The sequence below is a fragment of the Solanum verrucosum genome, unplaced genomic scaffold, assembly GCF_900185275.1.
Source record: "Solanum verrucosum unplaced genomic scaffold, falcon-dt-bn FXZP01000049.1, whole genome shotgun sequence".
In the NCBI taxonomy this organism is placed as follows: Eukaryota; Viridiplantae; Streptophyta; class Magnoliopsida; order Solanales; family Solanaceae; genus Solanum; species Solanum verrucosum.
In genome coordinates, this window is record NW_026020221.1 from 3,896,787 (window position 1) to 3,924,289 (window position 27,503).

The 27,503-nt window shown below is 36.1% G+C and overlaps 1 protein-coding gene across 1 annotated transcript; it reads right to left on the bottom strand.

The window, feature by feature from the left end:
* Positions 1-26,468, bottom strand: LOC125831760 (DNA repair protein RAD50). Its single transcript, XM_049510950.1, has 27 exons — positions 26,238-26,468; positions 25,084-25,170; positions 24,520-24,687; positions 20,481-20,656; positions 18,774-18,888; positions 17,629-17,857; positions 17,238-17,416; positions 16,965-17,135; positions 15,055-15,159; positions 14,865-14,972; positions 14,574-14,785; positions 14,367-14,459; positions 10,840-10,967; positions 10,153-10,267; positions 9,804-9,933; positions 9,504-9,713; positions 6,586-6,794; positions 6,203-6,404; positions 4,377-4,546; positions 3,982-4,306; positions 3,152-3,277; positions 3,008-3,060; positions 1,208-1,358; positions 896-958; positions 528-661; positions 315-443; positions 1-226 (listed from the first exon to the last, which is right to left on the bottom strand). Exons 1-27 carry the CDS (start codon positions 26,358-26,360, stop codon positions 187-189), a joined length of 3,951 nt encoding a protein of 1,316 aa, XP_049366907.1. The 5' UTR covers positions 26,361-26,468; the 3' UTR covers positions 1-186.
* Between the last annotated feature and the right edge of the window lie 1,035 nt (positions 26,469-27,503).

Sequence of the window (27,503 nt, forward strand, 5' to 3'; positions counted from 1 at the left end):
CAGCATAGATAATTTAAGATTAGATAAACACTAATTTACAGAATACATTACACAAGAAAGATAGAAGAATGAGATTCTCCTATCCAGTTTCCATCATATGGTGAATTACTAGTTTTTCAATACGTACGTAAGTCGAGCAGTGAAGCGTCTAACATGTAATACTTCGGAGGCTGAAACCATGCGATATCAGTCAAATATTTCCTGAGCTTCAATTATGCTGTGCTGACTGGAAAAAGAAAGCAGAGAGTTCAATGAATGCAGCATATTGATAATAAACAAACATATCAAGGGAATGGTGACCACAGAGTCCTTACTGGTCGTCTTTTGTGATGCGATAATACTTTTCTGCATGCTGGCGTTGGCCAATATATTGAGCAAATCGCTCATCGTGTGTAATGACAATTAGTTGAAAGTTTTCTTGGCCTTTTCTGTCCTCCATAATTCTGGTGATGGAGACGGAATAAAGAGGCATCCTTAAGAATTCACATCCAGAAGGAGCTCATAATTAGTAAATGAACAACACATACCTTAACAGAGCTCCAGCAAGACTCTCACTGTTGGGGCCGTCTAGGTTTGTGGTGGGTTCATCCAGTGCTAGAATTCCGCAGTTGAGACAAAAAGTTTCAGCCAACGCCAATCGTATGATGAGTGATGCAAGGACCTGATTAATAACAAAACTCCGGTAAAAAAACCAGTTCAAAAGAAAAGAAAAAAAACAAAAGTTCAGTGAAAGTTCTGTTGGGGTTCGGATTTTTTCTTTTTCCTCCTTTTTATTTGAAGAGAGGGTGAGGCTGAGAGGAAGCTAAGCAAAAGGAGGGTTCAAATCAAAGCTTTATTGGCATATAAATTAAGTGAACACGATAAAGAAAAAATCAAAATTGAGATGACTGATCACCTTTTGGCCAGCACTACACCTCCCTCGCATTTCTAGTTCAGTATCACCAGTTAGCATTACAACCTGTGAATCACAGGCATTATTATAAAAGTGCAAAAAATATCAACACATGTTCAGGGGATTTAAGTGCAAAGACCACATTTCACAAAGATTTTAAAAAAAAAAATTACTATACATGGGAATTTAGTAATTATACAATCAAGATAAGCAACATCCAATATACAACAGAGATAATATTAATCCCATCCAACATGCTCTTTTTTTCAGTAGATAAATCACTACCCAGCAGGTTTTAAAGATAGTTTATATTACCTTATAGCTGTAGGATCGAGTGCCAGATCCTTCAGAATCTGAATGAATGCTTATGTAGTCTATGTCCTGGCCCCTGTATGTTTGTTGCCACAGTTCCCTGATAATCTTATTTATTTCTTCCATTTTCATTGAGTGGAATCGCATCAGTGCTCTGAAACAAAGAGAAACCAAATAGAACGTGAACGTATTCAGAATCTACACTCAAAAAGTACAGGAGACACCTGAGAAGAATGCAACATACAGAAATGGTTGTACCGGTCGTAGTCTGTACAAGACCATGAAAATTTAAGCAGGGGAACTCCAAAAAGTTGGACACAGAATTAAAATTCAAAATCTTGACTAGGAAACAAACATTATATGACCATAAGGGATATGCATAGAGTAGAATCAACTTAGTAAACATCAGTCAAACAAAATTTGAAAATCAATACATTCCTTACACCATGTCATAAAAGAAATAATGAATTGTTTAAACCTACCAGCAAATTTCCTTTTTCTTCTTGATTTACACTTTGGTCAAATGAAGACAATGGGAAATTATGTTTCTTTAATCAAATTTGGTTCACCAAAAGAGGACCTCATTATTGATTTTAATTCCCTTTATGTACACCTAAGAAAAAAAGTACAACAAAAGCAACACATGAGGAAGCAGAATCTCATTAGTTATCTAAACAGTAGCAGGTTTTGGAGGATTAATAAACTCAGTAGAATGATGTTGAATGGTTTTAGAGGTACAACTATAGCTTCAGACAAAATGATTTGGAAACATGATAAGGATGGAAAGTTCTCTGTCAACCAGACTATATAGGAGGGATATAATGGAGCAACCTCGCAGCATACCAGGGCGATGGGGGCAGATCTGGAAATTCAACATCCCATCAAAGATTAAATGTTTCACATGGTTCGTGACTAGAAGAGCCTCACACATGAAAAATTAAAAAGAAAAGGATTTCAAATAGCCTCTAGATTGCAAATCTAGGAATTTATGGTGCTTATAAGCATAAGCCATAAGTTAATTTTGGCTTAAACAAGTGCTGAAAAGCACTTTTTTATAATACCCAAACACTAGAAAAGTGCTTAAAAGCTATTTTGGCACTGTTTGGATGGGCTTATAAGCATAAGCCATAAGTTAATTTTGGCTTAAAGCAAGTGCTGAAAAGCACTTTTTTATCATACCCAAACACTAGAAAAGTGCTTAAAAGCTATTTCGGCTTAAAAGCATCTAAAATAAGTCAATCCAAATAGGCTATTACATGATCAATTAGTAGATATTTCACAAAGTCATTCTGTTGAACAAAAATTAACTTTGTGACAAATTAGGAGCATATCATACGTAACTTTTCATACAATATGTACACTCCAACTAGAGGGAGAGTATTAAGGATGTCAATATTAGGAAAATGGAAGTATGACAAGATGCGGTACGTTGCAAAAATAAAAAAGATGTAGAATCTTTGTTGTTTTGTAATTTTTTATTTATTTTTTGAAACTGATAGCTTTCTTTTTGTTTTGTAATTAGGACCCAAAAAGGCAAGCATTGAGATTAGCAATATCAAAAGGCGGGCTAATTACTGACCGCATTTCGGACCACGTGCCACTACCTTAAGGGATACTAAAACCTTTTGTACTCCATTCATGAAAACAACAATATATTTGAATTTCTCCAATTGATATATCTTCAATATTTTTAACAAGTTAGAAGAAAATGTTTGAGTGCTAGAATCATGTGTTTTTTTTAAATGCACGTAAACCAACATAAAATGCAGAAAGAAGTTAATGACTGAAGTACGAGAAGCTCACTTGTCAAGAGCATTGTAATATCTGTCCAGATCCTTGTTTGCCATCTCCGTAGTCTGTCCAAGGGTACAATAACGACACTATTAGATACTTCAATGTCATGAATGACTAAGCAATTAGCTTCATATACTTGGACTAAGATATTACCTTAAGCTGGATAAGCTGATCAAAATAGCGTTTGTCAATATCCTTGTATTGTGCCTGCTTAAGATCAACTTTGTTCTTGGAGATATTGCTTTGATAAACAGATAAGGTGCCATGACACTTGTTTAACTGCAATAAGAGTAACCATGTAAACTCGGAGGACAATAGTAGCAGAGTTGTGGCACTTGTTTAACAGCAATAAGAGCAACCACGTAAATTCGAAGTTCAACAATTTTCCGGATACAGAGGTTTAAGTTGAATCTAAAACATGTACAGTCCTTTTACTGAAAGAAAGGTATATCAAAGCAAAGAAGGTGTCAGCCAATTGTTCAAGAGGTATGACAACCACCAAGCCCCAAGGAATAATGGAACAGTATCAAAGTAAAATATTGAATAACAACTACAAGCCTCACTAGGAATAGTATACAAGTGAAACGTCAAATAACAACTGCAAGACTCACTATATAGCTGATGCGATAATTGGTAATTATGAAGGATGAAATACTCAAATTTCTTTCCAAGAAATCATGTCTCTTGTCCTCATGGCTGAAACTCAATTCTGTCCAAGAAACAATATACTTTCAGAGACACTGCTGTTCTAGCTGGAAAAGTAAACCAGACCAGATTATTGGCCTTCTAAATTGAACTTTCCTTCATGGTTAAGCTTGTACATATGCCGATCTTTACTGAAATCATATGGAAGCCAGAAGAGAAAAGTTCTACAATCTTAATCACGTTCATCAAGAGTCGAAAGCTAGCATATGATGTCTATAGGTTGGATATTTATACCAAAAGTAATTGCCCAACATATTCACATACAGATCAATTCATACCTCAGAAAGTAGCCTCTCTCTTTCGTGTGAAAGCTTTTTAAGCTCGGCTTCAACAGTGGAGAACCCACCCAACGTCAGCACTTTATCTTCCAGTAATTCAATCTCATGAGTGAGCTCATCAACTTCAGCCTTAGTTTTCCGATAGTTCAAGTTATCCTCAATGTTACGTCTCAAGCTATCCTGGTTCCCCATTAAATCCTTACTTTTCTTCACTTCAGCCAAAATCGCATCCTTTCTGGACTCGCAACTTTGAAGTTGAGATTCTGACAGGCTTCGCTTGTCCTGCAGTTCATTCAATCTTTGTTCTTTCTTCAAATCATAATACCTGCAAGAGAATTAATTATCAATATGAACTAGAGAATGATAGTTTGCTCCATCTAATTATATAAACATACTCTTTAATTTTGGAGGTAATCTTCAAAAGTGAATCTACTTCCTGTTGATAATTTCTTCTAATTTCAGCCTGCTCTTCCAACTGTTCACCAAGTTTTATTTTCAGATCATTGTGGTCTCTAAAGTGTTTGTCCTTTTCCTTCAACAAGGAACCAAAAGCCTCTGCAAGATGCTGAAATTTACAACGCATGCACTGTGAACTTGGGATATCCATATTTCTAGCTTTATATGGGAGACATTAAAGTACAGGTAAAGTAGTTCATGTAAAACTTTCTTCATGAAAAAGAAGAGTAGTCCATGTAAAATCTCGAAGATAAGTCTGCATGTCTCAAAACAGATGTCAGAATAACCAGTGGCTCTTTAAAACCTGCCCCTGAATCAAGTTTTATTGTTTGTACACCCAATATTAAACTTTCATCCTTTCTCCATGTATCTGAATTTCTTGTTAACTTGTTATTTGTTAGTTCCAGCATCAAAGCCCTAAATTGTAAAATCAAATTCTTCCCTGATCATTGTGTCTTTCAAAATCTTCAAATGGGGAAGAGGATTGGTGGTGATAGATTGCATAATGGCTTATACATGTTTGATGGAACTCAACTTTTGTCAAGCCTCTTATTAATTATTAAGGATGACATTAGGGCCACCATCGTTTTTTGTTTTAAAGAAATTATACCCTAGTTTGTTTTCAAGAACTCAATTTCATTTATTTTGTAATGCTTGTGATTATGCCAATCATACTAGAAACTCTTACCCTTTGAGCAATAATAAAAGTACTGCTCCTTTTACTATTCACTCTTATGTATGGGGTGCTACTCAAACAGTGTTTGCCTAGTAGACTATGGTTTGTTGCTTTTATTGATTGTCAGACGAGGATGACTTGGGTGTATTTGCTAAACGCTAAAAATGAAGTTTTCTCTTGCTTTCAGTCATTTCATAAGATGATCTCTACTTAATCTGAGGCTAAGATAAAGAAGGCTGAGAATTGACAATGGCACAGAATACATGGATAAAAGATTTGGTACTTATTTGAAGTCCAATGTGATAGTTCATCAAATTAGTTGTCCTTGCACTAGGGCACAAAATGGGACTGTTGAACGAAAGAATAGGCATTTGTTAGAAGTGGAAAGATATCTTATGTTTACCATGATTATACCAAACCCTTACTGTGGGGGTGTCATTCTAGTAGGTGCCTATCTAATATAATGTCAATTTAGACCCTAGATTTTTTCAGAGTTCTGAAGCTTAAAAGGGTAAGAATGAATATATTGGTTGTGGCTGCATCATCCACACAAGGAATGCTGGGAAACTTGATCCTAGATCCCTTAAGTTTGTTTTCATTGGGTATTCTCTGATGTGGGAAGATCAAAAATATTATCAACCTCCTCCACAAGATCTTTTGTCAGTGTAAACGACACTTTTCAAGAATTTGACCCCTATTTCAATAATACCCCATCACCTAATTCGAGAAAGGTTGCAAATGTATCAGTTTCTCTGTGAAGTTAGGTAAATGACTAAAGGTGCATGTCATATCTTCTCTCAGTTATTTTTATTACAATAAATGAGTAGTCCTTGCAAGGTCTGATACACAAGGGCAAAGCGGAGCAAGTATAGAGGTGACAGATTGCAGGTGCTATTTACATATAACTATCAATATACTGCTCCTTTACGAGACTCCTTGAAGACTATATATGCTAGTAGCAAAACAGCTTACCCAAAGACTAAAGAAGAAGAGTACATGCCATAAACAATGAAACTATATGCTATTGGCTAGCTAAATGCAACTATGATAATCATGCACGTAATAAACTATTGATAATGAAACAATTACCTTCTCTTCAAGCTCAATTTGATTTTTCTCCTCCGCGAAGCGGTCCAATTCCTCTTCTATCCTTTTAATTTGCTCCAATCTGTTTGCTACTCGTGACTTCTCTTCCCTTACATTAGCCCATCTTAGTTGGAAACTTGCATATTCATTTTCCATGTATCTCTGGTCATTTCTCAGCTTCTCCACCTCCGAATACAAAGTGTCTCTGGTTGTCAAGTTATAGGACATGATAATAGTTACAATCTAAAAATGTAAGGAAGTATACAACAATTTAGTACTGATATGCCTACGTATTGAAAATAGAGTTTAAGAAGGCCACAAATTTGGTATGACATACAGAAAAGAAGAAAGAAGATGCAGTTTAGTGGACAGAAATAACTATATACTTTTTGCTCTGCAGTTCATCCAATTCTGATTGAATTTCCTCCATGGATCTTACGCCTTGCCCACGGATATCAAGACCATATTCCAAATCATCAACCTGCTTCTGCCGAGCTTGAATTTCTTGGAAAAGCCTGTCAGATGTTTCTACAGGTTGTATTAGCGCATCAACTGCATCCTTCTCAGCCTTTATCTGAGCCAAGACACCTAACACCTGCCAGCAAAAAAGGATTATCATGTACAACTAGAAAAAGTCAATAAAACACATGTATGAATATTAGGTCCCTTTCTCTTGTAAGCTCTGAGAAATGTGTGCCCAATATCACAAGTAACATTATTTGAACGTTTTTTTTATCAACGCATTTTCATTCATAAACATGGCCAAAACTCTGGTCGTATGCAAGGGGTATTCCAAAAGGTAAAGAATCTACAAAAAGGCATGTTCTTACAAACTCCACCCAATCATCTATACAATTGGGAACGCTATAGGTCCACCAAAAGAAAATAAGGGCTCGGAGGCTACTCCTCAATTGAGAAAGCTCGTCTCTACCTCCTCAAAAGCTCTCTTATTTCTCTCTCCATGCCACCCACATCAACACAAGTGGAAACACATTCCAAGTCCTGCATCTTTCCTCCTTTTCCGGCTCTTCCAATTGAACATCAACTCTTACACAGTTCTTGGCATAGCCAAAGGAGTACCAAACCACCTAAAAATATCTCATCATAGCCTCATGGTAAGACTACAATGGAGAAGAAGATGATCCACATCCTCGCCCGCCTCTTTGCTTGTATAACACCAGCTAAAGCAGAAAACCTTCCACTTTCTAAGATTTTTTGCCAGCAAGATCACCCCTCTAGTACCTAGCCAAGTGAAAAACACACCTTCTCGGCACCTTTGCTATACACACTGCGATACAAGGGAAACCTTCCTCTTCCCTAGCAAAAAGTTTCTCATAAAAGAACTTGACGGAGAACATGCCATTCCTCCACAAAGCCTCGGGATAATCTACCATTGTAACTTGCTTATGGAATAGAGTCGACCATCTTTGTAACTCGGTCCTCAACTAGTTTTTTTAGTCTCTCCTAGATCTCAAGTCCCAAAAAGTCTCTCCACCTTGTGTCCCCCCTAAGTTGTTGTACTGTCAAGTCTCTTTGGCAAGATATATTGTGTAGGCTGGGAAAATCATCTTACAATATATTATCCCCACACCACCTATGATCCCAAAAATTAAATTTCTTCCAATTTCCAACCTTGAATGAGATATTTACTCCGATATCATCTCATCCCTTCGTGATGTGCCTCCACAAACCACACCAAAATGCATAGACACATTCTAGATCTCCACTCCCCTTCCAAAGCCCCATATTTATCAACTATTACCTCTCTCCAAAAAGCATTTACCTCCACCACATATCTACACAACCATTTACCCAACAATGCTCTGTTAAACACCGTCAAGTCTCCTACCAACCCCTCCCTATTTCTTAGGTGATGTGACAGTCTCACACTGCACCAAATGAAAGTTCCTTTCCCCGTTCGCCGCGTCCAAAAGAAAATGATGTGACTAGAACTGCACATGATAAGCAGTGGATGAAAACAAGACGTGACACATTGTTTATCTAATAACAATAATCATTATCACAAAAACCTCAACCTCAAGCTTGGCAGGCACTATTTTAAAGTTTTATTGCATGGAATTCCAAAACAACCACAGAACGTGGCTGAAACCAGCCAAGGAAAGCAAACGCCTGACTACTTTATATCTAGGTGTGAACATAGGCTGGGATCCGCTTCTCATAATGATTTTTGGTGTAACATCAGGTGGAAGCTATAAAGCAAAGCCTTGAGCAAGCTCAGGGAAGCTCGAAACAACAATGCAGCAACATTGAAAACTTGGACATAACTCAGCCAAATACGCGTTTTCAAAACTCTGTCAGGCCAATATAACGAAGCACCCACCTAATCAAATGCCGAGTTCATTGGAATTTGTAAATAGCAGAAAACAAGAAACCAACATATAGAAAGTTATTCAAACCAGCACGAAACAACTTAATTGAGTAGATCCTGATACACGGTTTAACTTACACACCACAAAAGGGTGTACATTCGACAACGGTAGAAAGAGAAACAATGCGAAAGAAAAAGGGAAGCATAAAGAGAAGTTGGAGAGGGACAAAGCACAGGAAAGCAGAGAATGTTCCAGCAAAGTGGGCAACCACTTGTGGGATGACCTTGGTCAACTTGTTTGGGCTGTCCTTAATCTCTAATGGATTTGATAGGGGGGGTCCATATTTTCAGAGTTTGATGACTATCTTAACTTCTATACCTAAGGCAAAAAGCATGCAAACCATCATAACATGAATCAGTGAAATTAGCATCAAAGGATGTCAAGAGATCATCTTATCTATTGTGAATTAACTCCAAGACAAGATCTACAGTGAATATATTCTTGATAACCGAGGAATCCATGAGAGCCAGTCGCGCATGTTTGAAACTCAGTAAGTTCTACAGCTAATATATATAAGCATGTTTGTTCTCCAATCAAGAACATAGACAATATGCTGGCCAATTTTAGTGTACACCTATTTTTGATGCATGTAATTCAAATATAATACTAAAGGATGATGGACATCCTCCCTGACCTATTATTGATGCACTGATGTATGTAATTCGGAATTGGTCACAGGAGATACCTCCTTAGGAGCAGATATGAGTCCTAACTGAGCATCTCTACTGAGAGGAGGAGAAGGGGGATCAGAAAACAAAAGGCGGAGGAAATTATGTAGAAGATGGTGGGGAATAGGGCCAAAATGGTGGAGGGTGGGTCACTCAAGTCATTACTTAAGCAAACATAGTAACAGTTTGACTATACTAATAAAGTCCCAATACTAGAATATAATATATAACAGGATCTGCAATTACATCATCAAGAGCCTGATTTTTTTGGTCCAATTCTTCATTCAGCTCATTTAAATTCTTCTCTGCTTGAGGTATTGACTCCTTTCCAACTTTGACATACTCTTCATAAACCAAACGAAGTTTGTCTATTTGTTGAAAACGAGAATCAGCATTTGAAGACTCCATAGCCAATACTTTAATATGCTCAGCAGAGCTTGCAGCTTTTACACGTTGCTGCAGTGAAAAGAAAAAGAGCCAGGAAAGTAGTAGTCAGAAGATGGCCCTCCAACAGATAGAATAGCAAATAGACATAAAAGAAACAACCTTCTTAACAAATTCATCCTCCTCTTCAGCAGAGAAAGGACGCTCACAACAAGGGCAAATATGATGAGCACGAGCAACTCTTTCAAATGGATCGAACATTTGCCGCATACCATCGGCGATGTTGAACTTGCTGCATATCATCACATGAAATTTGAAAAGACAACCACATTCAACCAAGCATAATACTATATTTCGAAAACAGAGGAATCAAAAAGAGTTTTTCGTGGAACTGATAACTCTGAAGAAAAAATAAAACATAATCTCTATATGTGGTTATATTAGCAAAAAATGAAATTTTGACTATTGAATATCAGAAGACGTAATAGGAAATAGCCCCATTTTGACCAACCTTTTCTGGACATCCTTTTTCTCTTTGACTGAGTCCATAATTTTGGGATAGGACTCTATACCAGCAAATTCCTGGTCCATCAACTGGAGCTTTGATTCCAGAAATTTCATTCTTGCTGCAGTGCAGTAAGGGAAAGATCTATGTAAGGCCTCTACACAAAGGATCACCACCACAAAGATTAATGGAAACAAAGGAGCTCAAGATAAGATACTTTCTTGAAGAGATTAATTAACTTGCATGAAATAAAGGAGGAGAATAAAAACCTCAATATTGCTATTTTGCTATGTCAACTACCCTTTATGTCCAGCTATATACTGGTTAAGAGAATTATCTTTGAGGCACTTACCAAAGTTACAATAAAATTTTCAACTCTGGTATCACTGTTATAGATTTTAAACATGACTCAAAATACAGATTGTGAATAAATGACTGACATGATTGCTATTGTTTTGACAAGTCACAAGTGAAATGACTGTTAAGCTCAAGTAGTTCATCAGGAAGATTTTCTCAATCTCTGTTTTAAATTGGTATTAACCAGACTACACAATTCAGATAGAATCTGATAGAGGACACTATTAAAACTTAATTAAATTGCAATAGGGGAATTTTCCATAGAAGCTTCTGAACAATCACTAAAAAGACATTTTTTCATGAATCAGATTAGAGAAGCAAAGATATGAATCTTACAGTCCATGTCTTTGTGATATTTGGTCAAGTTATGATTAACTTCTTCTATTTTCATCTGCAACATATTGACCTCTTTCTCAGCTTCGCGGGATTTGACACTCAAGTCATCAACCTCTCTCTGAAGAGCCCTGTGCTAGGAAGGTACAGCATTAAAAGAATATAAAAGAAAAACATAAAGATGCACAGAGATACATAGAAAAAAAGAACAGAGATTGAAAGATAGAAGTGTAAGATTCACTGATCACTGAAGCCATTCAGAGTTGGGAAGAAGCTGGAATGCAGTCTAAGAGCAGAGAGAGATGGAGAATTGTCCCTGCTAGCATTTGGTGGGCAATATGGAAGGAGAGGAATTCCAGATGTTTTGATAGTATAGAAAACAGTTTGCAAAAAGTCAAGCTTAATTGCTTGTTACTACTGTGTTTTTAGTGTAATCAATTATACTCCAATGACACTATCTCCCTAATTGATGTACTAGACTCAATTTAGGATCAGATAGCTGGATTTGATGATCTTATTGTAAATATGGCTCAGTACTGCCTATGTACTGTTGTAGTAATATACAAAGTTACCTGTTTCAAAAAAAAAAAAAGATTCACTGATCATTGTATAGTGAAAGGACTTCTACCTCCAACCAAGGGAGTGAAGTAGTGTTAGGGGATGGGGATCGCCATATCCACAGGAAAAACGGATTCACAAGTCAATTGTAAACCAAGCAGGGCCATTTTATCAGTAGAATAAAGAATTAGGGAATAGCCCCTTATTCCTTTTTCTTTATGGTGCACAGATGATTGTGATTGTGATTTGTTCTCACCCATTTTATCAGTTTTATAAAGAATTAGCGAACATAGAGGTGTACCCATGATTGTAATTGTGTCTATGCAAACCACCTTTCACCCAGGAGAAAACTAAAATTGGTGTTTGATCTGATCGCCGTCCCTCTTTTAAGTGGTTTCATTTTATCTTTTATTTTTTGATAAAGCAATAGAGTTTATTAATGTATGGGCGGCAATAAAATGCATGTATAACAAGAAGTATACCAAGAAGTAGAAACATATACCAAATAAAGTGGTTGCATATAAAACAATTTGACCTCCTTATGACAAAACTCCTGATTTTAATAAGTAATCACTTTATTCACATAATAGAATTGCCTCTTAGTATTACAATGTCTACAACAACTTTATGCTTACCTCCATAAGGATTCTAAAAGAGTTTGAAGATATTTTTCAATAACCGTGGTATTCAGACCAACTTGCATCATAACTGATTCCATGGGGTACTTGCTACCTCCCATTAGCACACATACCAGGTAACTTTGTCCACTAAAGCTTGGACAAATGGGAAAAAATTGCCTAGTGTCTTTTTTCCTCCGCTAGGATTTGAACCTGCCTAAGACCTCATGGTTCTCAACCCACTTCATTGATCTCTATGTCACACCCTTTGGGTACTAAAGAGTTTGAAGATCTTTACAAGTTACACGTTTGCACCAAAAGAAAATACATTTTTTTTCTCTCAAGGTTGTTAGAATTAGTTTACTTCATTTTCGGAACATCTTCTACTCACACCATTAATGTCCATCTGGTGCAACTAGGAATTGCATTCTACAATTTCTTTAGCTTCTTATGAACTGATTGTCTTCCCATATCTAGAAGAACATGTGTCATTGCACATAAGCCAGCTTCACCAAAGAATTTCTTACGCTGTTGTTTGCACCTTCGCACCCCCAGTAAAAAGATGCTTCCCATTCTGCAGCTCAACCTTAAAAAGAATCTTTAAGGGGTGCAGCCATGCAGGTAGCCAATATGACCTTACATGGAAGCTGCTGTGCATTATTTTTGTTTGTTAAGATGGATGAGTAAAATTTCACTAGGAAGTACCCTTTCTGTCTCCTGTTCAGATTACGGAATCAAACACTCAACCTTTCATGAGCATTCATTTGAGTAACAGTGATTTACCATGTTTCTTCTCCTTTAATCCCTTGCTTTTTTGCTGTCACCCTCTTTTCTTAAGAACGATTTATTGCAATTCCCCATCAGTCTTTTTCCGCTTCTGCTGCTGATTGTACACATATTGTTTTTCACAATTGTGGTTTGTGATTTACATTGATGTTAAACCAGCCTTGTAATTCCAAATTGATATATGTCCAACCCAAATCTTATGCTTCCAACATTTCTACCTCAGCCCAGTAAGTTCGAAGTGATCATCCTCTCTCTCATGACATGCCTCCACAATGCAGACCCAAGAGGAGCTATAGTTCTATTATGGAGATTTGGGGTGATATCTTTTTCTTTTTTTTTTTGAAACTTGGTAACTTTGTGTTATAACACAATAGTACATGGGCAGTACTAAACCTTATATACAGATGAACTCCAAAACTCCACTATTCTAAATCTAAATTGAATCTAAAACATCAATTATAGAGACTGTTTCATTTGAGTATATAGACAGTTTCTTTTTATAGGTCTTCAATTTTATTACTGATCTCTCCATCTTTACAAGTATCATATTTTGAGGTTCTCCAAATCCTTCATCTCCACTTAGAAATCTCCATTCTGATTTGCCTAAAAGGCTTTCATTGTGCTTCCTAAGGCCCCTAGTACCCCAATGCTCCTTTTGTTTCTGGTAGCAATACCTATTTCTTCACACTTGGTGACATTTTGCGGGAACTTCCTCAATTTATCCAATCTCCCACTAATATTAAAGAGAAATGAGGAAAGAAATAGGCATTCTTTGATCAAATAAGACGTAGGGATCACACAGTCATGTTGTAAGACATCTAATCGACCTCCATTAGATATATATTGCTTTTCCATGTGGCAAGCTAATTCCCATATCCTCAACTATTGAATCAGAAAGGAAATCCCAGGTAAGGTGGTAAAAACTTTCCAATTCAGCACCAAAAAACACCTGCAAAAACTTTGGTCCTCGGACGCCAAACTGTCTGTGCCAATTGGCTACAAGACGCTTGCCTTCCATGTGACCTCTAAGCTGCTCCTCCAAGGATGACTTAAGCATAAGCAGCATACTCGTTCACTTTGATCCTAGTCCTAGTCGTTTCAGCTGTTTGACTACCAGACACATATGCCTCCTAAACATCAACTTTTCCAGTAATATATAGGGTACAAACAGGATTAGGACATTAGTTTTTCAAAATGATGTATTCAAACTGGGGAAAGAACAGAATATAAATCCTATACCACTAAAGTATGCATATGTCATTTTGATTGACAAGTACTGACATCTGCATGTATATGCACTTCAGCTTTCATCTGTGATTTAACTCGTGCATATTTTTAAACAGACAAAAGAGAATCAAATAATGCACTTTTTACCCCAGCAATGTGGAGTATATTTTGATGCCTGTGTTTTGCTTCGCATATGACAACAATAGCACGTCTTCATTTATCAATAAGAAAAATACTTCTCGGAGTCTTAAAAAGACTGAGAATGGTCTGGTAACCAAACTTCAAGAAACAATCCAAAATATTATACACATTAAGAGTACTCAAGAGATGGGGAAAACAAACCTTTGTGCCTGAGTAATTTCGTTCTTCAAGTCCTTGTCAGATGGAAGCCTTCCTTTCAACACTCCTTTTATCTTATCCTTATTATCATCCATTCTGTTAATTTCATGGGAAAGAAAGCATCATCTTTTGTGGAGAAAAAGCATATAACCATAATAAACACAATCAAAAATGTGGATGTAAAATTTATGAAAATGAAATGTGACTTACATCTTTTTATGATTCTTCTCGAGAATTCCCAACTCTGCCTTCTTAAGAGAGAGCTTAATTCTGTCCTCAGACTCAGCTGCCATATGATCTTTTTCATCACGAAGATCTTTTAGTTTTTGGTCTACGGTGTACATCTCAGTCTGTTTTTGCCTTATGTTTAAATCAAATGCTCTTTCTGCAAGCTGCTTAGACTTCCTCTCAGATTCAATTTGCTGAAAGGCAAAGATGTGTTAGCCACACTAGCAAAATGTTCGTCAAAAAGAGTTGAAACATTAAGCAGAGACATCAAACCATTTTCTTTTCCCTCTCATCAAGATGAGCCACATTAACATCAGAAATCTGACATTCAAGCACATCGCGTTCATCCTCTTTCTCTTTAATGCGCTTTAAAATGCCGTTCTGCATCCAGTTATGGAACCAAAACAAGTGTAAAAATGCCAATTCATTAACATACAAAATAATGTTACTCATAAGAATAAACCTTAATATCTGCTTTAGCCTGTTTTTGCGCCTCCTTTTCGCTCCATTCGCGGTTTGCAATGTCGTATTGATGCCATGCAGCTGCAATTTCTGCCTCATTCGATTTCTAGAACAACATTACTCCAAGCGAAAGTCAGCATCTTCATATGATGTCAGTAAAATGTTAGATAAAACAAAAGTATGCAAGAAGCTGAGAATGACAGTCAGTGTTGTCAAAGGCGCATTTAATCCCTGAAGCGAGGCTCAAAACGTGTTGTGCACTTTGCCTTGCTTAATGTGCGCATCAATGTTGTCATCAAGGTTCTAAGGCATACTTTTCCTTGCAAATGAGCCTATTCTGAAGAGGCGATATCAAACAATTGATATTTCACTTTATTGTAGTTCTTTTTCAAATTTTTTGTTCATATATTTATCATTCATGCTTATAATTATCAGACTTGAACTAAACACATATATTTCCATTTTTCCTCCCTTTGCGCCTTTTTTCATTAAAGCCCACACTTTATTTGTGCTTTGCGCTTAATGCCCCAAGGATCACAGAGCTCTTTTGCGTTTTTTTGCTTTTGATAACACTGCATACAGCTGAGAGCTAATCATTTGTTTTCTAATTAAAGTTTGGTGCACTAACGAAGTTCCTGTCAAAATAGAAAATTGATAATTGTGCTGTCTTTCGTAGAGAACCATATGTTGCCAGATGCTCTACTTTTTATATACAACTTAATACCGGAAGTTTTATTCACATAATGAATTATTACTTTATTAAAAAATCAGCATATAGCTTAATGCAGAACCAGTACGCAGTAACAACTTCAGCATTAGAAGATGCCTATTTTGTTATTGAAAACTCACACCTTTGAACAAACTATGGCTTTTGTACAATTTGATAGTTGAAGTATGGAATGAATGCTTAAACATATATGAGTTTTGTTAATCTTGAAATAGAGGTGAAACAGGGTTAATATGTAATGCATAAGTTCAATTTGTTAAAAAAGTATATAAATAATCATATTTTTTTTGGATGAAGTAATTAGTTCTATTGTAGGCATCAAGTAGATGCATCATGGTAACAAAAGCTTAGTAGCAAAAGGTCAGCTCTCCTTAAGAGTCAGGGAGCTGACGAAGTTCAGAAAATGAATAAAGGGAATCTAGAGGGGATAAATAAACCCAACTGTACAAAAACATGAGGCAGTTAGCTTTTAAAGATTGGTAGGTAGTTGATATTCCATCAAAGCATCTTCTAATCATATATTACTTGAATGATTGAACCTACACTTCTAATCAACAAATGCAAGGTTCAATACTAGAATCCTTTTTTATTATTATAAAGGTTCACTACCATAATCCGTTGTACCCAAGCGAAATAAAACAACCATTTACCAGAAATATCATGGTTTGCCCACATGATATCCAAGTTCCAATCATTGAACTCCACATAGAGGAGCCCTCAAGATGACAACATAGAATTTTTGTAGGAGCACTAGCATCAAGCATTTACAGGATCAATTGACTGCATCTTAGAGCTTAAGACTTCAGGTATGATGTTGTATATCTTCTGTAGTTGGACAAGGCACTATATGAAACAGCATATGGTGAAAACAAATATCTAAAACTTAGACCCAAATAAGACTACTTTAAGTTGAAGTACAAGATATTTTTAACAAAATGTTGCCAAAGCTAAGCTTCATTTCGATGAAGACTCGAATCATTGTTAACAGCAAGACTGTACACTTAAGACCCAGGTATACACGCCATTGGATAGAATAATCAACAGAAATGGAACAAAGAGAAAAGGGCATTCAAGGCTTATAATACAGCTGAATCAAAGTAATTACAAATCATAAACTGACAAGTTAAAACAACATAGCATAGCTAAATATATGTATATATAGTATAGAACAAAGGAAGAATCACCTTTTTATCTTGTAAATCCTTATCAAAATGTGTTAATCGTAGTTTTATACGATTTGTTAAATTTGAAGCAACATCATCACTGAGTGACCCAGTTGGAACAGCCCCTAAGTTGTGTCTGTCAAAAAGCTTCCTGAGAGTGAAGTCTCTTTCATTTTTTAACTCTGCATGAGCCTAAGGCACAAAAAAGTAAAAGAAAAAAGAATCTTAAGAACGGGAAGCAAGATGTGAGAGAACTTCACAAAATCAAATAGAACATAGGACGAATGGAATTACTTCAGCATCAGCTTGAAGTTTGCTGATCTCCATGATATAGTTTGTTATGGACTGCTTAAGGAAGGAACTCTTTGCCTCTGAGTCATTCATTTCCCTCTCCAACTTGCTAATCTTTGATTCCAGAAGTGCTATCCTTTCATCAAACTTTGTTTTCCACTCCCTCAGTTCTTCATCAGTGTCTGACAATTAAAAATGAAAATATTTGAATTCTTCAATTTTTACTAAAAAGTATTTCAGTGGATGAACACGCAAACATACACAAAATAAGAATATAACTTTAGGATATTAACAAGGTGAATTAAGTTTGCTTGATGCATTTCTGATATGGTTTGGCCATTACTTCTGCGCTGAAAGAAGAAGAATATATATAAGTGTATTCAGTTCAGTAAACCTTCATTCTCCTCTGCAAGTGCTGCATACTGCTTTTCCTTTTCCTTGAACAATGTGCTCCTTTCAGCATTTTTGGTGGCTATGTCTCGCTGCAATTGGTGAAGGTCCTTTAAAGTTGCTTCAGCACGGTGGATCTTACTATCTATAGTCTGAATCTCTTTTTCAAGCTCCTCCATCTGACTTTTCAGTGCCTCTGTTTTCTCTTTGTCTTGAGCAATGCTTTCCCTCAACTAGATCAAAACACAAGATCAAATTACTACAAGTTTGCCTCTAGCACATGTTTTAAATATAGCATTCATTTATCTTGTGCAGCCCTCAACTGAAGTGGGGGGAAAAAAATGTTTGACAATTACATATTCACATCGTTCAACAGTCAGAAAAATAAACATGATAAAAACAACACAGTATTACTTTCTGGAAGATCACGGTAAAACAAATAATGTGTATGTACATTTGGAAATGACAAGAAATCTCAAAACCAAGATTGAGCACTAACAAATACTTCAGTCAAACGTTGTTACCCTATTTTCAAGTATTAATATACACAATGACGACCCCTTCGGATACTCAGGAAGAAGACGGAACAGACCCACTTGCCACCAGCTGAAAGACAGACGGTAGCAAATAATTTTGACATAGATAACGAGTTTATGTTCATTGGAAATCTTTTGATGGAGTGGATGGCAAAATTGAACGGTGGTGCTCATTAACAGGCCTTCAACAAAATATCTGTCAAATTATCTTTTCAGAAGGGGGGGGACTGATCTTGATAACTTATTCACCATGCTAAACAAAATGCACAATTAGTTCCTCTTCGTTTTCAGAATAGGAAATTTCTCTTGAAATTCCTCGGTGTTCAGAATAGAAACTTCTCTTTGTTTTACTATATAATCTAGTCTAAAACAAGGGATTCAAATCATAGTTCCTCCATTTCAAGCAAAAGGATCTGACATCATAAATTAATGAGTAAATATCAACAAGCATAAGTTCTATCGACTACACTGAACTAGGAACAAGGAAAGAACTAATTAAAGTAAATGCTTTTAGAACATTGGACAACTGCCTGAGTAATTAAAAAGGGGAAGAGACGGAAGAAAAATATGGTTCTGGGTCTGAAGCAAGTTACGATAGAGGTCACTTCAAAACCTTGTAAGCAGCATCTTTCAATGTCTGAAGATTCTCCAATTTCAACTTATATGTCTTTATTTCTTGAGATTGATCCTTGTGAAGCTTTTTGATAACCTCCAATGCCTTTGTGTATCTAAACAGTAGAACAAAGCAGAAGTTAACGCACAGAGTGGATTAAATAAATCATCATGCCCAATAACTCTATATTCCCCGGACTAAACTGTACTGACTTGAGCTATCCATTTTTGGGCCCTCGGAGAGAAACCAAAAACAATATACACCAAGCAAAAATATCGGCAAAAAATGCAAAAACAATTTGTCCTGCGTACCAGAAAATCACTTTCATTTTGGTTCCTACCAGCTCAACAACTGAACATCAGAAACTGCTATTGCATGAATATCACCTACCTATTTAGACCATAATCATGAAAGATCTCTTACTCACAGAGAGATGCACCAAACTAGTTATCTGTTGACACACGTCAGCATCTCAGGGAACACTGAATAAGACATCTTTGAGGAAGATGATCAATGACATATGGGTTTGAAGATCAAGATGGGTTGTTTCACTCTAGGATGGTGAACTAAGCTCTGAATCAACAGCTAGACATATACTGTAAGCTCTTCCTTTTGGATGTTATTTCTCCCTGCGCTCTCCTAATGTAGGTCCCTTTTACAATAATATTCCTTAATTTTACAATCAAAAGAAAAACTCTCAGCAGCGAGAAAGACAAATTAGATATTTATAAAAAAATTAACCATGAAAGCACAACCATTCCAAGATTTCTGTAAAGCTTGAATTATCTCGGAATAATATTTACACCTGCTGATTAAGCACCAAATCTGGTGAAAAGGCGACCCCCACAAACCATGATTCTTTGGTATAGAGCATTTGAGCTTGATATCTCGTACTAATTTCAAACCCACTGATAATGATGACTCAATAAGTGGTAAACAAATAACCTTCTTTCTTAGAGAACTAAGCTAGAAAGTTTGACAGCACCAAGTCATGCACAAATCCACGTAAACCCATTAAACCTTGAGCTTGATATCTTGTACTAATTTCATACCCACTGATGATGATGACTCAATAACTGGTAAACAAATAACCTTCTTTCTTAGAGAACTAAGCTAGTAAGTTTGACAGCACCAAGTCATGCACGAATCCACGTAAACCCATTAAACCTTAGATACCCTAACTTGAGAACTAGTGTACCAAGAATGTAGCTTAAATAGTGTCAAATCCGGTATATCCGAAAGGACCTAGCCACAGAATTGTAAGCATCAGTATCTCTAGCAATTTGCAGAAAAAAATCATACAGATGCACATGGATTAGATTTAAAGAGCTTTAAACAGAGGAAGATTGAATATTCTATTCCAGGTTTGTGCAATTTTCGCATAAAAAGATCATACTAACTGGTGCATATATGATTCTTGACACTGCAAATGAACACCCTTTTGGTACCTTTTCCTGATAAAACACTACTGATCAATCACGAAATACATGCACAAAATTTTTAAAAAAAATGAGGAATGTTGGTAAGGCTGAGGCAGAAACTAATCTTATTTTTAATGTTCTTGACTGAGTAAAATGAAGTCAGGTTGGAATTTCAAGCATATTCAAGAAAGAATATAATTATTCGGGTGAATACAGAAGAATACATCTTTCAAACACAAACTCCATAATAATGAATTAACAATTCCATTATTGATAACAAGAATACCTAGTAGCGGAGAAGATATCATCAAACTTCTTTTTCAGGGTACCCGGTTCTTGTAATGGCCAGTTTGCCTCATCTTGGTGAACAAATATCACATTTTCAAGAATGGCCTTTGACACACCCATGAGAGCAGGGATTTCTCGGTCCATATCGGCACATCTATAACTTAAGCAAACTTTCTGCAAGTGAATAAGCTAAGAATTCAGAAAGAAACTTTTTCCCTGTCCAACCATTTGTTCCTACAGCTCAAGTATAAGTCTAAGCCTCTACAATCAGCCTAGAAAAATCCTTAAGAACTACAATGGGATATGATACAGTACGTTTATGGGAAATGATAGACAATGTCACAAGCCGCACAGATATTAAAATTAACTGGACAAGTATTAACAAAGACAAAACAGAGCAGTAAATTTGGCACAGGTAGATTCTTTTTCTTATCTAGCTCATATACATTCCAAAAATACAAGTTACAATTACCCCTGTGAGAATGTGAAAGGAAAAAAAACAATATGTACTAATGCCAAGAAGCACCCAAAGGTAAGGCCTAGTGGCCAACGGAGTGGGTTGAGAATCATGAGATCTCAAGTTCAATTCCCATTGGAGGCAAGAAACACTAGGTGGTTTCTTCTCACATGTCCATGCCTTGGTGGATAGAGTTACCCAGGCATTAGTGCTAGTGGGAGGTAGCAAATACCCCGTGGAATTACTCGTGGTGCACGCAAGTTGACCCAGACCAACACAGTAACCAACAGAAATGTACCAATGCCAGCTAAAAAGTTATATGATTAAGGGCAGCTCGGTGCACTAAAGCTCCCGCTATGTGCAAATCCAAGGATGGGACAGACCAAAAGGGTCTACTATACGCAGTCTTACCCTACATTTTGCAAGATACTACTTCCACGACTTGAACCCATAACCTCCTGGTCACATGGCAGAAACTTTTAGGAATAAGGGCCAATGTATTTCCAAGTCCAAATCCACATGCAATGAAAATGTTTACATGATTTTGTACTTGGAGTAGTATTGTTTCTTTATTTTCTCTTTTTTTAGCACATACTGAGTTGATCAATGGTAGCTAAAATATATATAATCCCAGGAGATAAAGGTTGAAAACTAAGTTGTATACATTCTTCCCTTATCTCCTTGAGTGGTCAAATTAGGTTAGGAAAGGAAGGAAAGGAGAGGTTGTATGAATGATTGCAAGTTGAAACTTCTGAGCCTCGAAAAAGGGGAAACTTAAAAGCATCCTTCTGTGCTAATAACTTCTTTAGTTTCCATTTGGTATCTTTGATCCCTGTCTCTTTTAGAGTTCAGGTGAGGTAATAATATTCTATGGGAGGAAAAACTTCAGGTTATCATATCATCCACATGTTTTCTTTAATTGTGCACACGCAATATGCATAACCTGTTTATCATCATTCAACTATGTTTTCTTCTGCAGCACTTATAGAATGAATTTAGAGAGAGCAAAGAAAATGATTGAGACTTGAGAGCATGGTAGAATTGGGCAATGGGTTCGACTAGTAATGAAAATAACTCCATGGCTTCTTTCTTTCTTTTTAATCATTAGCTAACAAGCCTTCACACTAAAGTTTTTTGCCTCATACACCAGTAACCAGTTATTGTTGTGCTATCATGTCCTCCACCAAATCCAATCAATCTAAAACATCACTATAATTCTATCATTTTTACTATAATGCTCCAAGTCGTGCAACATTTAGTTAGGTGTGAATCAGCTCTTGCTCATCTACTGAGGGTCTGACCAATACACAGCAGCACTATAATGAGCCACTTCTTGTAAATTGGACATGAGGTTTTCCACAAACTAGGTCTAACCTCTATCCTGCCATACCAATTTACTATTGACAGAGGTTTTCTGGTTATGATTGAAGTGTGTGACTATCCAAACTAATAACTCAAGTTGTTAGATTGAGCATACTTTATTTGCTTAATTATATTCTCAACACGCTCCCTCGCGTGTGAGACTGAATTTTTCAATAAGACGGGCACGTGGAAATTCTTTTTGATTATGGGTAACGGTGAGATTCGATCCCAAGGCATCTGCCTATTATGCTACCATGTTAAAGAAATGACCCTTAGCCTAACTCAATCCCAAAAGCTAGATCATGAGAAGAGGATTGACCTAGACCATACAAGAGACCAAAGGACCCCATTTCCCATCCCACCAATGGGACTCCAACCCCACCCCTTACCCACAGCTTGCATGCCCAGAGCATGGGCAATATAAGACAAGGGGGGTGATATTGGAAACAATGAATTAGGATGGTCTGACTCAGGTACCATATGAAGTGTGTGATCATCACATCTAGAAGTTGAAGTTGTTAGAAAAAATACACTTTATTTAATTATTATATTCTCAACAGTTAATCCTCCATCAATCACAAGAAGTTCTCGACTAGCTCTAGTCATTCCCCACATAAACACTTTTTCAGAACCTTGATAGGCTAATGTGCACTCAACCCTCCCCCAACCCACCCCCCACAAAAAGAAAAACCAAACTTCTTCATTCCAAATTTCCATAATACTGACCTTGCACTTGAATTTCCAGGTATGACAAGAAGAAGCCATCCTGGTATCTATTTATAATACATAAGATTCAAATCGGCGGAACCAAACTCAAAGATTCAGTGAATCATTACAACTCCTCTCTGTGTAATAGCACATTTCCCTCCTTGTGACCCAAACATTGACAGGCCCAAGTCCTTCCTTCCTTCAACAAATTAAACTGACGGAAATGATTTATATGGAGTGTTATTGACGTACCCAACCATTTAATCAATATTTAACTCATGATTTACTTCTATAACATATTCGCTAACAAATCATGCATTCAATTGTTATTTACTTCTATAACATATTCGCTAACATATTGATCTGTTTCAGTTGGACTGCACTACATAACTCATGACTCACACAGGATAATCTCTCCAAAAGGAAATTCCAGCTTGCTAACCGATGTTATTTCTGCCACAAGCACACAGAAAGTGTCAACCACTTGCTACTGCGCTGCCCAACTGCCTCAGACCTCTGGAATATGTTTTGTTGCTTTTTTGGTCTTTCCTGGGTCATGCCTTTCTCTGTTAGGGATGCTCTTGAAAGTTGGAGTTCACGGGAAGTTGACAAAGCCATCAAGAGTATGTCGATGGGTGCTATCTTTTGGTGTTTATGGACAGAGAGGAACAAAAGATGTTGTGATGGAATTTCAACTTCTAGAGATCTTTTGCGAGGCAGATGTCTAGTTAGCCTTTTTAGTTGGTCCAAACTGACCCCTGTAAATAATTTAGAACTCTTCTTGGATTTTGTTAGCTCTATAGCTTAGAAAGAGACTACAAATCCTTTTTTTTTGTGAGCTTAACTGATCTATCCTTGAAAAGCTTGCATCTTCTTGATGCCTTGAAATGAATCTACTTACTTCATCAAAAAAAAAATTATTATTTATCTTTATCACGTGTATACATATGACCAGAGACGTATCAAGGATTTCAAGAGAATGGTTGCATTGTAATACCGTTTAATTGACAACATATCCAAAATAATCCCACAAGTGGTATCAGGGGAGCATGGTGTATCTGCTGCTTTAGCCCTACCTTGTGAAGGTAGATACAACCGTAATTAATACAATTATCACAAGAGTATGTTATTCAATTTACAGTCATTCTCAACAAATTTTCATACTTCAAAAATGATCAGCATCGTTATTTAACCAAACACCAGTAGGCTCTCTTGAGCCTTGGTTCCCATTATAAATTTAAGCATTCTATCCAAATAGTTGCACTGCTATACACAATTTAGGGAGGGGTGCATGGGTTCACATGATCCCACACCCCTCCATGTAAATCCACACTTATATGACCCTCAACAATCTTATGTGATCTATATGAATACAAAGATAACATCATTACCCTTGATGATCAAATATACCTATTCACCAACCATATAACCTATACTAATTCTACTATCCTATCAAAGAATCTCCAAAACAGATAAAACATCACAATCTGTTGAGGATTTATAGTAATACCTCTCCAGTGTGAGGATTTATAGTCTGCAGAACGCTCTCAATGGCCTTGTATTCCATCTTTGTTGCCTTCTGAGTTAGCTGAAAAGACCTAATGCACACCACATCTTTCCCTGCTGCTGTTTTGAACCGTAGCTTTATCTGCCCCTTTGTCTCCGTCTCTCCAGCCACCTTCACCACAATAGTGTTCAGTTTTAACCACAAACTGTAAATAGTGTAAAAAGAAGATAACTAAACTAAACTATACAGTTCATATCAGTTATGGGATCATCGACTGATTTATCGGATCTGGATAATCTGCTATTTAAAACATGATGTTAAACTTTTGGTGACTGATACTGGGACGAGGTTCTAAAAAATTTAGAAGAATAACGTAAATAGCCGCCCACCCAACTGATTAAACTAAACATAGCCTGTGAATGTATAATATATGTATAATATGTAAATAATCAGTGCATAATCGATGTATATGGATACAGAAGTAAACAATGAATCCAGCCAGCTATCTGTGTAAAGATACCAAAAAATTCTTTACTCCTTCACAAGTAAGTCCAAAGAGATGAGCACCTTAGGGTCGTGGATGAAGCAATGACCAGAGCGACAATTTGGAGGCATCTCACCAGTGCAGGCGACCTTCAAGCACTCAATTATAGTCTGCCCACAGCAAGAAGAAGAATGAACAGACAAAATACTCTGGCAATGAAAGGCATATCTTTTTATCACATGAATGCCATCTTTTTAATTAACTGGACTCTAACCAGAGATCTCCAACTAAGTTTTATGTTCTATGCATGAATAAATAAACATTATCATGGATGCAAAGCACAACTAAGTTTTATGTTCAATGCAAGAATAAATAGTTTCACACGCAAACAGTAATTATTTGGACAAAAAAAGTTGGGGGAAATATTGATGAACTTGTTGAAATGCTATAATCAAGCCAAATATATAAAGTATGAAACATTTCTAAATTTTGTAATGATCAGGTTTTTTACACTAAAATTTTATATCTTATAGCTAATCACTTTGTCAAAACTATAGCTTGCACTAAAACACCTAAGCAAGACGAAGTGACCAATCTGAGCTTAGAGAAATACCTGCAGTTGCATTATAAGTGACCTGACAGTATTAAAAAAATTTACACCGCCCACAGAGCTTATACTCCTTTAAAATAGATCTTATACTTAAAAAAGTTTAGAGCCAAGAAAAAAAAAAATTTAAAAAAAGGTAAATACATGAATGGAGTCGAGCAACAAATTTATGCAACCACTAATACCTTGCACGAAAGCCCATAAGCAGGACAAAGTGCCCACCTTGAGCTTAGAGAATTACCTACAATTGCATTTTAGTGTAAATTTCTTTTTACACCGTCTATGGAAGCTAGGTAAGGCCTAGGGGTTCATATGACACTATTTGTGTATATATAATAGATATTGAACCTCTTGACTTATTCGTGTGTTTACTTTTCATATTTTGAACCACTTACTAAAATCCTGGCTCCGACACTTACACGGTCAGTTCATGGATCTTATACTGATTTACAATAGAAGTCAAACTCAAATAAAATTAGAACTAAAATAAGAAAAAGTAAATATATGAATGAAGTTGAGCAACAAATTTATGCAACAACTAAAATAACTTATGAACAAACATTTTATGCAGAAATTGAACTTCCATAGCAATTCATGTTCGTAAATAGAGTTATAGAGATGAGCGATTACAGTTTTTCCGGCGCCGTTAGGTCCGACGATGAGAGTTAATGGTCGGAAAAAGGTGATAACGTTTTTGTTCTCCGGGTCAAAACTCCGGATGCCCTTTATGAGCATCTTATCTACAGTGCTCATCTTTTGCTAATCGTCTTCTTCTTCTCCTTTCAGCTTCTGCCAGAGCTCCGTCGACGGCAAATTCGCATTTGGGGTTTAGTAAAATCTCAGGCTTTGGCCCTCTGTGTTCCTTTTTGTCTTCTTTTTTTGTTTGTTTTTTTTATTTATATATATAATAAAATAGTAAAATGGAATTTAATATCACCAAATTTATAAAATAATACTTAAAATCTATAAGACATTAAAATTAAAACACTATATTATCTTACATACAAGATTACGTAGTAACAAACATTAATAATGTAAAGGAAAATGAAAATTATTACTCTTGTCTCTAATTACTAGTTCACTTTTTCTTTTATAGTTGTCCCTAATTACTTGTCCATTTTGACAAATCAAGAAAGGACAAATTCTTTTTACATATTATACCCTTAATTAAATGACTAATTATTTTGAAAAATGTAGAACTTTTCATCCATTTCATAATCAATAGGGGTAAAATGATAAATTCACAATGTCATTAATTATTTTCTTAATAAGTGTGTCAATTCAAAAGTGGACAAGTAATTAGGGACGGAGGGAGTACATCTTATCATTTAGCCTTAATAACATAAGCATAAATTATAAATTAATGATTGTAAAAATACATATCAGGATCTGTAACATAAGCAATAGTGTCAGTGAGCCACTCAACATGAGCGAAGTATACAAATATTTAATTGGGAAGAAGAAGAAGAGGAGGTTCAAAATTTTCGTTGTGTTAAAATGAGAGGAAATCCCTCTATTTATAGACAACAAAGGGTAGTGTGAACAAATATTTATTGTGTCTTATCAGAAATGTTACAACTATTTGGAAAAGTTGCAACCCTTCGGAAAGGTCACAACATTTCATAAAAGTCGCAACTCTTCATTAAAGTCGCAATTTTTCATAAAAATCACAAATTTTCATAATAGTCACCAACTCTTTCATTAAAGTCGCAACTTTTCAAAAAGTCACATACTTTTCATAAAAGAGAAGGCTAATTTTGTAAATAAATAAATTAAAAGGGAATTCTGGTTTGTGGTGGCGTATTTTTTAATCTATCAATCATTAATATAATTTTTTTAGATTTAGTTTTGTGAGATTTGAATTTTGATAAGGCAAATTTGATGTCATGGTTGATA

Excerpts from the sequence above, each read along its gene's own strand:
- LOC125831760 (XM_049510950.1), bottom strand. The coding sequence starts at position 26,360 with ATGAGCACTGTAGATAAGATGCTCATAAAGGGCATCCGGAGTTTTGAC. Across the intron at positions 25,171-26,237 it reads CTAACGGCGCCGGAAAAACT|ACTATAATTGAGTGCTTGAA; the intron begins GTAATCGCTCAT and ends TGCTGTGGGCAG. Across the intron at positions 14,460-14,573 it reads GAGAAGAATCATAAAAAGAT|AATGGATGATAATAAGGATA; the intron begins GTAAGTCACATT and ends TGAAATTAACAG.